The 12,505-nt window shown below is 41.8% G+C and overlaps 1 protein-coding gene across 1 annotated transcript in view; it reads right to left on the bottom strand.

Moving 5' to 3' along the window:
- Nucleotides 1-10,703, bottom strand: part of HMBOX1 (homeobox containing 1) — a 66,994-nt gene extending 56,291 nt beyond the window's left edge. The window contains exon 1 of the mRNA XM_019473180.1: nucleotides 10,624-10,703. Coding sequence (XP_019328725.1) covers nucleotides 10,624-10,646 — 23 coding nt within the window. The 5' untranslated portion in view covers nucleotides 10,647-10,703. The remainder of the gene's footprint in view (nucleotides 1-10,623) is intronic.
- Between the last annotated feature and the right edge of the window lie 1,802 nt (nucleotides 10,704-12,505).

The raw sequence follows: 12,505 nt of genomic DNA, 5'->3' as shown, positions 1-12,505 counted from the left end.
TCGAGGTGCTGGAGCGTGTCCAGAGAAGGGCAACGAGGCTGGTGAGGGGTCTGGAGAACAAGTCTTCTGAGGAGCGGCTGAGGGAACTGGGGTTGTTTAGCCTGGAGAAGAGGAGGCTGAGGGGAGACCTCATCGCTCTCTACAACTCCCTGAAAGGAGGTTGTAGCGAGGTGGGGGTCGGTCTCTTCTCCCAAGGAACAAGTGATAGGACGAGAGGAAATGGCCTCAAGTTGTGCCAAGGGAGGTTTAGATTGGGTATTAGGAAAAATTTCTTCACCAAAAGGGCTGTCAAGCATTGGAACAGGCTGCCCAGGGAAGGGGTTGAGTCACCATCCCTGGAGGTATTTAAAAGACGTGTAGATGTGGTGCTTAGGGACATGGTTTAGTGGTGGACTTGGCAGTGTTAGGTTAACAGTTGGACTTGATGATCTTAGAGGTCTTTTCCAACCTAAACGATTCTATGATTCTATTCTATGAATTACTAGTGACTTACACATAATGAACTCCAGCGTTCTTATATGCAAGAGAAATGGTTGACCTTCTGTCGTACAAGGCTGTATGTGGGAAAGTGACCTGGCCTTCAATTTGTCCCACTTTGGCACAGCGGGGATCCGCTGTGCATGTGCAGTAATTTCAATCGCACAGGGATGCAAGGGCTGCTGGACGAGGCCATCCTCTGCCGTAAGAGTAAGATATTCAGTGACTTCCAACTTGTGTTCTACAGAGTCCTGTTAATCTGTGGACTGCTGCTAAAAGGCTTGCAGAAAGTAATCTAGGAGCAGCAAACCTACTGTCAGATTAAATCCATTACATTACATTTAACAGAATCACTGGAAAAATGTTGGCAATTTGGAAAAAAACCGAAACGAAAGCCAATGATCCCAGCAGCCTGTCTGTCCATGCAAGGTATCCTTCTAGGCCTCCAACCCTTTTAGGCAACTTCTGTATAATTTTTTAACACTTAAAAAGATATGAACACCAAAATCATATACAGCATCTCACTGCTGGTCTCACTAGTGTCATATACAGGTGTAAAACCCACTTTGCTTATACTTATCTACACAGCATACATTGCACCTGACATAGTTCTTATTGTTCATCTTGGTTTTGAACTCTTATTCACATTTTCATGTGCTTTTCTACACAGCCATGAGATCTAGAAACAAGGCTTCTGAGTGAATTTTATGTATTGAAAACAACTGCAGGAACTGGGAATTTTCCATTAAAAACCCAAAACAAATATTGCAAAACTTGGTATTATTGAACGTGTTCCAACATTGCCAACTATCTACTGCTTTTCAATGAATAACTACAGCAACATTATTTAGAACTGTTATTCTAGCAGGGCTTCAGTTACTTCCCCTTTTTAAAATGTTTTAATAATCTTACCCTGTTTAAAGATCAATTTACAAAGCAGTTAAGTAAATCAGCCATTTTAGAATCATCATAATTTCATTCACCTCATTAATTAATGGATATTCTCCACTACTTCATCCCCCCCGTGTTGCTGTAAGAGCTTCTTATCCTCCTGAACTCCTCTGGCTAGCTATAATTCAATTTGCTTCCCCCCTCTTTTTCCTTGTGAAATATAATCAACTGCAAAAGTAACAAGAATTAAAATGAGATAGGGACAAGCAGAGTGATTGGGGGTGTGCAGGAGAAAATAAAGATAGCAAATACTTTTCCTGAGAAGAAAGACTGTGGACTAACTGCTTTGCTGTGGTCAAACTTTGGCAAACTTTGCTGCCAATGTAGCAAAATATCCTCAGCACTAGCAGATCTTAGCTGATAATCACATGCTTTATCTTCTGATCAGTAGCAAAACTCTCCCCAGTTACAACAGGCTGTCAAATTTCCTCGGGAAGATATCCGAAAAAGAGAGCCAACAAAGGGAGACTCGCCATGCATTTTTCTCCCTGAAATTTTGAAAGCAAGTCTTCTACAAAGTACTAATTAAGCTCAAAACTAAAATTGACATGTTTTTTAACAACTGAATCTGGCCCTTAAAATGAATCAAGTTTATTTAGATCCTGACAGAAAAAAGGTAGCTTAAAGTATCACACTTATTTACATTTCTTACATTAAGTTGGCAGTCACACCCCAAGTAAGATGGCCCAATTCCACTTAACTGTCTCTTGGTATCCATAAAGCATTAAAACTTCATGCTTATCTTTCATGGCTCATCCAAAAGGAACCTGAGGTACCTGAATATCAGACTGAAGGGAGAACTGTAAGGAGCTAAATAAAAAAGAACTTATTTTCCCTCCCAAATCCACAGGTATAAAATATCCAGAAGGTCTCAACCAGCCAGATGCAGCATCACTCTTCTTCACTTCTAATGCCACTTTCTGGAGTGAAGGTTGGTTTAGGTGCATAATTGCTCTCAATACCGTTGCTTTTCTTAGTCATACCACCAAGACTTACTTAGCCTCTTTTTTGTATGAATTTCATCCTTTAGATATGGGGCTCCCTCCTCACTTTGAAAGTACTGATCTTGAGTAGGGGTACGTGGCCAGGTACAGAGGTGTCCTCTTCCCTTGTCTTTCTGCATCTCACAGAGAAAAGTAAGGAAAAACACAGCAAGGTTTTCTCACCTACTATCATAGCTCAAGCCCACACAGATACAAGAATCATTTACCCGACACTAACTTTCTAGGTGATGGAACACAGCAGAATAATCCCATAAAAACAGCTACGAGTTAAGTCCATGTCCAATTGAACTTGCAGAAGTTCAAAGCAATTCAATTACCCATTTGGGAATAAGGCCAGACATCAGCCTTAACACTTCTAACACTTGAGAAAATGGCTCTGGACTCTTTAATGATCACAAGAAATCATTCTTTCCACTCTTGTACTCACTATACATGAGTAGGAAGTACTCTAGCATCTCTGAAGAGATCCTCTTCTGCAGAGGTCCTTCTCCAAATTTCCATTAAAATTCACTGCTTTATCTAATATGCTCTGCAAAGCTCAAGACTTACAAAACCAGTTGCGCTTTTTGATAGAAGACCTGTATTTGATATAACCTGCATAATATGGATGTGGGCTAGAGCCAAAGTGTTCAGAACAGGATCCTAGGTCTGGTAATTGGTTTAAGATAGATTCTGATAAAGTCACATCAACTGTGGCAAAGAGGATGGGGAGAGATGCCAACTTCTACCCTTCTTTGACATATGGCATATACTGCTGGTCCAGGGTAGGACCCTAACAGCACTACACTGTCCTGTTAACAGTATCTCCAGAATCTGTAATCTTATCTTTTATAGCACCATCGTTTTTTTGCAAAATAACATGCACTTTCTTGGTGTCATTGAACACAACCTTGCCCTTTAAATGGAAGAGCAAAATCACAAGGTGAAGTGGCTTTTCAGCTGAAGTAGGTTATCCCAAAGTATATAGCAAAAAAATTACTTTCTACAACTAGTTAACTAAATAAGTGTTTTAACTGTCACAGTCTTTCTCACAGCTTGAACTCCTTAGGCTACCAGTTTTTTCCTGTGTGTATGTGCATATAGTACTAGTGAGAACTGCTCTCTGAACAACTGTGGAGATGGATGTCCTCCAGCTATTAAAAACATATAGCAGAGAGAGCAGCTGTGCTGGCTTTGCATGCCCGGTCCCCAGACCACGCACATGTGTACGGATCCTTGTTCGGTATGACTGGGCTGCTATGTTTCCCTTCTACGTGAGGTCTCTGATCTAGACAGCAAGCAAAAATGGATATTAAGGCTGGCATTGCTATTTCCAAAGGCAATGTAATTTGCTTATCAACCGGCCTGATATTCAACAACCTAATTCACATGAACTACTGCTCCGGATGCTTTCTATCAGAACCAGTGACCACAAAGAAACTCCACTTCCAGCTGCCCAGTCTGTTAATTTTTTAACCATTCTTTATATTATGCAAGCTTGTTTCTCTCTCCATACATTTTTATGAGATCCAAGGACCCAAGCAAAGTTTCATTCACTCCTCCTTCCTCTTCTACATCTCACCCACCGTTACCCATCCCAAAGGATGCAGCTGGTTCTTACAGGATGCTCAAGAGAGGGACTTTCATTCTGAGCTACAGCTGTTCCACAAACAGAGCGGTTGACGTATATCACAAAGTAATCGGTGCACACCATGCACACACATTCAGAGGCAAAGACTGTGACCCATCAAGTGCAGCTCTAAGGCACTGTTGGAACAAAATTGGGACATTTAGGGCATAACACTATCTAGACTTCTGAAATTCAAGCTTTGGCCTTTTCTGTTCTTACTGAACAAGTGCATCTCCATTTATTCACAGCCAACTTAAATATTTCAGAAACACCCAAAGCTTTGCACCATATTAAGCAAATCTGGCTTCAAAACAGTAGTTGATGCTATGAATTCTGGGGCGCCACAGAGGATTAAGGATCTGACTCATCTGAGCCAACACTTATGCTCATCAGTTGCAACTCCAGTATTTTCAGTGGAGTTGTACCAGTTTTCAAGAGAGAGAAAAAAATCAGGCCTCAAGTGCTCATCATGTCAACGAACACAGAGCCATCCTTATCCATACGTTAGCATAATTATCTCCTGCAGTTGCATCTCTTAGTTCTGATTTTCAAAGAGGACTCTACTCCCATTCATCCTGATTCACAAACAAAATGTAATGCTTGTAATGACTGCTCTCATCCCAGGGAAACGAAAGCCTCACATTGCAGCAAGGAGTGAAATCAGACTACAAGCTGATCTATCGAGGTTAAACGTCACCGGTTCTGTTTATGAATGCAAAACACTGTCTTATGAATGCAGAACACTGCCATACGCTTTCGATCAAAATGGTGACAGTTAATAAGAGCAGCCTGAAACTTCTGAAAATAAATCCAACGTAATCAAATACTCACCGCTACACAAATTATAGAAGGCAAGCTGAGAGCAGAATATCAACATATCATTTCTTCAGGAGGCTTCAAGTTTCTCAGCTAGTTAAAGAGCCCCAAACCCAGATTCACTACTGCTACATAAGCTGTTCTTCCACTCAGTCTTTGAAATTCTTCACTGCTGATAAAATATTTCTTACTGGATGCTGGCACGCTGGCGGTAAGCAAACCCTAGCAGTTTTGCCACTGATTCCACTTGGGTGAGTAACTTACTCTGCTTTATAGTATCTGCTTTACATCTTCGGGAAAGAGAGAGAACTTGAGATCGATGTTACAAGACAAAAATATAATATAAACACCAATTATTGTCATAATCCGAGTCTTACAAAAGGGACTGACCTCTGACTAAGCACAGGGCTGGGAGCCAGATACTTCTGAATTCTACTCAAGGCACAGACTGATTCACACTGACACCTTATCTGTCTAACCCTAACCTTCCCTACTTCTAAAATCTGGGTTTCCTACTATTGCTGCAATTCTACAGCAACGAGGCAGGAATTCAAACTCTGAAGCTGGATTCAAGGGCAGAATGGGGGATCAGAAGGACTAACAAACAGAGAGAAAAGCTGTAGTGGCAGCTGAGTGCTGAACCAGGGCCCAAAGCCCAAACCTGTGCCAAGAGCAAAGGAGGAGCTCTTGGATTTGGGAGCCGAAGACTAAACTTTGGATAGATAAGCTCTGTAACAGAATCAGGGCAGGACTTGTGCACTCAAGTTACATAGCTAAGCACATCTCACCAACACACCAAAATACTGTCTTTAACCCACATGAAGAAACAGAGTCATTGTGGCAATAAAACTGAGACGTGCGCCTAACCTAGACACCAGACTGGCAAGCCACATATTTTCAGCTGTCAAGATTACAGGGGTAGGTATACTGCTGTCTTTTGCCTCCTCCAGTTCACTTCAGGATTTGACCAATCCTTTATTAAAATCCAGACAGAATCTCAGCATTCTTCTCTATTAATTCTGCTAGCCGGAGTATCTAAATACCTGAAACGCAGCTTTCTACAGGATATCCCCGTGAGGCAGGGAAGTAAGCCTATGCTAATTTTTGAGACCAAGAGCTCACAGAAAGGGGCTGGCCTTCAGACAATTCAAAATGACTTGTTCGAAGTCACACAGGCATTCTGCAAGAAGGCAGATCAAGTGCCTGGCCAAACTTGGAGCATTTTCTCACCACACATACCGCCATCCTACAGGGTCCATCTATAGCATCAGATATGACAATGTGTAGGACAAGTTTCAAGGAATGCCATCACCAGGATTTCCACCATCTCTCTTCCACACGTAAAAAAGAAAGAGACGTTTGGAAGTATTTCAGGCACCTTCGTTCTCCCTCAGGATCTATCACCAGCAGTAACAATCAACACACTTTCTTAGAAGAGAAATTTGTTACTTCAGAAAACTAAAATCCAAACCCAGCAAATAACTGAAACTTACCTACACCTAATTTTGTGCTTAACTACAAAGCGATTTTTTTTCCCCACTAGAAAACAGTTTGCAAGTGTAGTTTTACTGGCACACAGTCTTAGTGAAGACAGAGATTATACTTGGAGAACAACTCAGGAATAGATAACAGCGGCTCCTTGAAGAATATAAATCATAATGGCAAAAACATGGGCTTTTGGCCACAGTTGCTTCCATATTAGAGTTTTATTTTATTTAAAAGCATTTCAAAAAGAAACACACGTCCTAATTAATGCTCTTAAAGCAACAAACATCTCTTTGTGTAGCCCAGACCTGAACTAGGGAAATTTCCTCTTGCATGACATAGCGAAGACCCAGTCTATATTCTCAGGGCAAGTCCAAGTCCTTCTGTGTCCTGCTCGGAGCAGGAGGAGAACAACTACAGATGCAAGTCCTGAGGCTGCAGATGCATGAGAGAGGGTGAACCAACCTACGACCTGCTCTTCTGCCCTTCTGCATAGCTCCAGGACTTGGTGGAAATCTCCACAGACCAGTTCAGTTCACTAACCCAGCAGGAAAATCAATCAACCAATCAATCCACCCATAGCTAGTTTCTGCCTGGGTTAGCGAGCTGAATTAGCTTAGAGAAGGCTCTGATGATTGCTATTACCAACTCAACAGATGGGCACAAGCCAATTTGGCCAAAAGCAGAAGTAGGCATAAGAGGCACACACGCAACAAGATTTCTTTTAGGTCCCTCTCAGAGTGGCTTAGCTGCCTGTGAAATCATGAATTTGGGGAGGAGTGGCTGGAAAGCTGCCTGTTGGAAAAGGACCTGGGGGTGCTGGTTGACAGCTGGCTGAACATGAGCCGGCAGTGTGCCCAGGCGACCAAGAAGGCCAATGGCATCCTGGCCTGTATCAGAAATAGTGTGGCCAGAAGGAGCAGGGAAGTGATCGTGCCCCTGTACTCGGCACTGGTGAGGCCGCACCTCGAACCCTGTGTTCAGTTTTGGGCCCCTCACTACAAGAAGGACGTCGAGGTGCTGGAGCGTGTCCAGAGAAGGGCAACGAGGCTGGTGAGGGGTCTGGAGAACAAGTCTGATGAGGAGCGGCTGAGGGAACTGGGGTTGTTTAGCCTGGAGAAAAGGAGGCTGAGGGGAGACCTCATCGCTCTCTACAACTACCTGAAAGGAGGTTGTAGCGAGGTGGGGGTCGGTCTCTTCTCCCAAGGAACAAGCAACAGGACAAGAGGAAACGGCCTCAAGTTGCACCAGGGGAGGTTTAGATTGGGTATTAGGAAAAACTTCTTCACCAAAAGGGCTGTCAAGCATTGGACCAGGCTGCCCAGGGAAGGGGTTGAAGTCCCCATCCCTGGAGGTATTTAAAAGACGTGTAGATGAGGCACTTAGGGACGTGGTTTAGTGGGCATGGTGGGGTTGGGTCGACGGTTGGACTCGATGATCTTAGAGGTCTTTTCCAACCTTAATGATTCTATGATTAAATAATCTGGTTTATCTTAAAGTAAAACTAAGGGCTCAGAAAAAACATTGTTTCAGTTAAGGAAGCTTAAAATGCCAACTGAACATTTCAACAGCCACCAACTATTTACACGATACCTTGTCACTTAAGACAAAAAGAGCAAATTAGCTGAGTCCTCTTTCACCCAAGTTTAATTAACGTGTTTCGTGTCACATTTCAAGGAAGCTGGACAGTTAACACAGCTCAGCCATGTGGTGACTTTCTAAGCCACTGCAGCTCCGCTGTCTGTTCTTCAATGTGTGCTGACTTTGGCATCGTTCACATACTCGTTCCTCTCTTTTTGTTGTTTTTCCTAAACGATGACAAGGCTTCAATCTAGTCCTTTTTCATCTGCATTACTCACACTGATTTTCTTTCCACTCAGCAGGCTTTTACTCACTCCCAAGACAGCTCTGTCATTGCTGGCAGTTAGATTCATAAGCACTGGCCTAGTAATTCAGGTAAACTTTAAGTGACGATGTTGAAACTGTCTAGTTCTATCAGAAATCATATTTTGAGAGATAGTCTGAAACATGCAACACAAATACTGATGGTCGTACCTCTCTATTAACACATATTAATTAATCAATACTGCCGTGAGCCTGTGAAGTACAAGTAATTACTCCCATTATATTTATGGAGAACCCAATAGAGATATACTTGCATTGGCTACAGAAGGACTTAGCTTCAGATAAATGACTAATTCTTGTGAGACCAAAATCAAGAGTCTTGTGTACATACCATGCCTCAAATTCCTCTCAAGTACTAACTTTTATCCAACTGTGGATAAAAATTAGGTGGGTGAAATGGTAACTGCAGCCAGCTGCCTACTTTGCTCTTCTGACAGAGGATGCTGCCCCATGGTAGGAGTAACCAAAACCATGGTAGTTTTAAGACTGTTCAATTTTAATCTTATTCAGTATTTTTTTTTTTTTTTTTTTAAAAAGACTCTGTTTTCTTCCTTCTCCTTCTGCAACACGATGCCCACTTATCCTTTTTAAAAGACATCTATGGTTTAATCTGGAAACTTTATACCTAAATGGGTCATCTTGGCCCATTTCCTCTAATTTAATACTCTCTAATCCCCTCCAAATAGGTTCACCCCAGCTTTCACTCAGTCAAAAATTATTCACCTCTACTTATATTGCATTCTCGATGACCATATAAACTGCACATATACTGGAATAAATCAAAAAAGCTGCTACTTCTCTGATGGAGGGTGGCAGCTGATTAACAGGGCACATCAATGTGCCACAGCAATTCCAGAAAGCAACAGAACAACGCGATACCCAACTAAAAGTGCACAGGGGCAGAACATGACTGAAATCTAGCTAAAGCACAGGAAATTAAAACTCTGTAATTCACAGTTTGGAAATTTATGTTAAAAGTCTGATTCAAAGTTAAAGCTAACAGACTGTCCTTGTGCTCACACAAAGCACAGAGGAGCTCTAAGATTACTCTGCAAACTCTGAATTACCAGTATAATAAAGATGCACAGGGCAGTGTGGCCTTACCTCCAGACTTCTTTCCTGCTGTGAACTAGATCTTTACAATTTCAAGTGGTGATTTTAATACTGAAATCCAACATATTTCCAGCTAAAAGAAAGAAGAGGAGGTGGCTCAGGGGACTAGCAACAAAGTAGGAAACTACTAGTTTTGTATAGAAGACTAAGCCACCAGCAATAGAAAATAACTAATTAATGGTTGTATCAAGAAGTCTTTTTGAAATACGTTAGTAGTTTAGTTTCCAACACAAAAACCGTAGCAGTTGTCACTTTTTGCTGTGACTCCCTCTACAGAAGTCTGTGACTGCACTGCCACTTGCACTATGAATGTCCATAGACTAGATGAATAACCTTCATCCTTGAAATAATCCATCTGGGAAAATTTGACTGCGTTCACAGCAGCCCAGTTTCTTGCTACCTATGCTGTAGACAGGATTTCTCTTTCCAGCTCAGTCTGACAGAAGGTACAATCAGAAGTCAAGAGGTCAAAGTATCTCAAGAATGTGATTGCCAGTGGACAAGGATTTTGCCATGCCTATAAAAGAGGTATGGGAAACAGTGATATGGGACTGGCCAGTGAGAGAGATGGATGACAGCACAGTACAGGTCAAGCCTTTCCTTTCAGCCTGACAAGCTTCAAACTTTGAATTCATTTGCTTATTTATTGAAGAAACAGCACAGATACCAATTACATTGAAGATTCATGACAGATGTCATTTAAAAGAACAAACTAATAGGCTCAATTTCAAGGATGAGATTTAGACAACCTCAATTCGTACTGGGATTCAAGACACAGCAGTGGTTGCTTGGACCAACACATCCAATTCTAATGTTAGGTTAGGTGCCCTAGGTTTTCCGCCTTTGCTATATAATACTATGTTAATGGTGTACTCATCCCCTTTCACCAAGTCTGTAGTGGTGCTAAACTCTCTGGCACAGCTCTGGTATCCCTCTAGTATGTTCAGTAGATGTATGGAGATCTCTCTTTTAACACTACCTTTTCTCTGATCAAGGCTGAGTTTCTAAGAACTGCATGATTTTCCTTCTCTTTCAGTGACAGAAAAGTAGAAGCAGAAATAACGTATCAGCCAGACCAAGTGAGGAATTAGATGCTACTGTTCCCTGGTTTAAATGTCTAGCAAATACCAAACCAGTGGAACTCTCCAATTTGGCCAACTGCTGACAACCATTGTAACCATTTCTCTGTTCTTTTTAGACAAATTAACAGAAAGAAACCACCAAACAACTCAATTTTTGTGGGTTTTTTTAGCTTGTACTTACACTACTGGAAAAGTTCTGAGCATACTTTACATGGGGATGGGACGTTATAAAGCCTCTTGAGGGTCTTCAGTGTTATTCACCATTCTGTAAGACACAATTAAAATATACAAAAACGTTAGAGATTTCTGAAAGGCAAATACACTCTGACTTATTGTTATCTGGCATACAATTATGCAGCCGGCTTACAGAGGGCAACCTTACGGCACTTTCACAAGGCAGCAGTGCCAAATCACTTCTGGTTAAAAAAAAAAATAAATAAATAAAGACAGGTCCCTTCAGGATCCTTCTCAATCACCCAATCCAGTCCTCTGCTAAAAGGCAGTAGAATGTATACCAATCACTAAATATAACCATGGTTAAGAAAAATGCTCCCTGGAACCACTGAATGTTCTTATATCATCTTTCAATTTTTATTTTTTAAATTATCGTTAAAGCCTCACCCTCTTTTTTTACCTCCCTTTGCCTTCAACAGGAGCTTTGACGTGGTTTGCAACAGACCCATGGTCTTAAAGCCTGGTAAATAATCTTTTACATCCAAACAGCCTATGAATTATAATGACTCGAGTTATAAATGGATACTTTACGGATCTAAACAAGGCCAACCAGCTGAGTATTCTGAGCTTGTGCACACCCATAGGTTAAAAACTGGAAATGGTCAGTCAAATCACTCCGGATAATCTGTAATTAATCCAGACCCATATATAATCATAGATATATACTTCAATGCACATGGTAGATTCTTAAAGAGAAAGTTGATGTCTGGTAGTGTAATCAGTCCAGAGACAAAAATTTAAATTACAATTGATTTCTTTTGGCCACAAGTAAATTCAACTATGCAATCATTTAGCCTTATGACAGTTACCTACCCTTTTAACTCACAAAAGCTATTAAAAGGATTATTTGGCTAACATCCGCAAAGAGCTTAGAAGACAGGTACTATGTTCTGAAAAGGAATGACCTAATAGAATTTTCTTTAGCTATCACTGCTGATGTCTTTCTCCACAAACTAACATGGACTGAAAGTGCTTCAAAAGTCAAACTATTAACCAACGGGAAAGAGAAAGGCAGGGTATTATATCCAGGCAGATGCAGAAAGAACTAGAGAGAATATTTACACTTCAGGCTATGGGCGTATGTGAGCTGGAATAGAAAACAAGTGGGTAGAGTAGCACAGGGATTTGCATGGGATGATTTACTCTGCTCCATAAAGAGTTGTCTGTAATACTAGCAACCAAGCCTTGCGGACGGACACATCTTGGCTCTTCTCAGTGGTTAAGAGTGGTCCAGATGCTACAGCATGACTCTTCCTCTATCACACCTGCTATAGACTTTGGGGAAGAACTGCACCTAGTCCAGATGGAGTCTGCTGGGCATACACTGACTATACCATCGTTTATGTGGCTTTTTTCCTTTTTTCCTTTGTGAAAAAACTTAGGAACCCTCAGGACAAAAGGCTGGGCTGAATGAGCTTTTCCAGGGGTTCTGGCCACCAGCTTTCCCAGGGGTTTTAAGCCTGCCCCCACATGATTGCGCCCACCCAGATGTGGCAAAGGAAAGCGCTGGGTGTTTTCGGGGAGGGAGCTGCTGAGAGCTGGCTGCTGCCATTTCCAAAAGAATTCATCTGGCCCACATCTAGGTCTTGAGTTGCCTTCTTCCTCTCCAGGAAAGGAGGTCGCCAAGAGCAAGGTCACAGACAAGATGAGTGGTCCCAGCAGACCACAGGTCATGTACTGTGGCCTGGGAGAGAAATCGTGACGCTGAAGTGCTAGTGGATGGAAAAGACAAACACACGGGTCCCTTGCAGTCAGCCACCCCAAACCTTTTAAAGATAGTTCTACACCAAAACACTTCTCTCTTCAATCTCTTAACTGCATTTAAAACA

The sequence above is a fragment of the Aptenodytes forsteri genome, unplaced genomic scaffold (genome assembly GCF_000699145.1).
Source record: "Aptenodytes forsteri isolate BGI_AS27 unplaced genomic scaffold, ASM69914v1 Scaffold534, whole genome shotgun sequence".
NCBI lineage: Eukaryota > Metazoa > Chordata > Aves > Sphenisciformes > Spheniscidae > Aptenodytes > Aptenodytes forsteri.
This window is presented reverse-complemented; position numbering and strand designations above follow the sequence as displayed.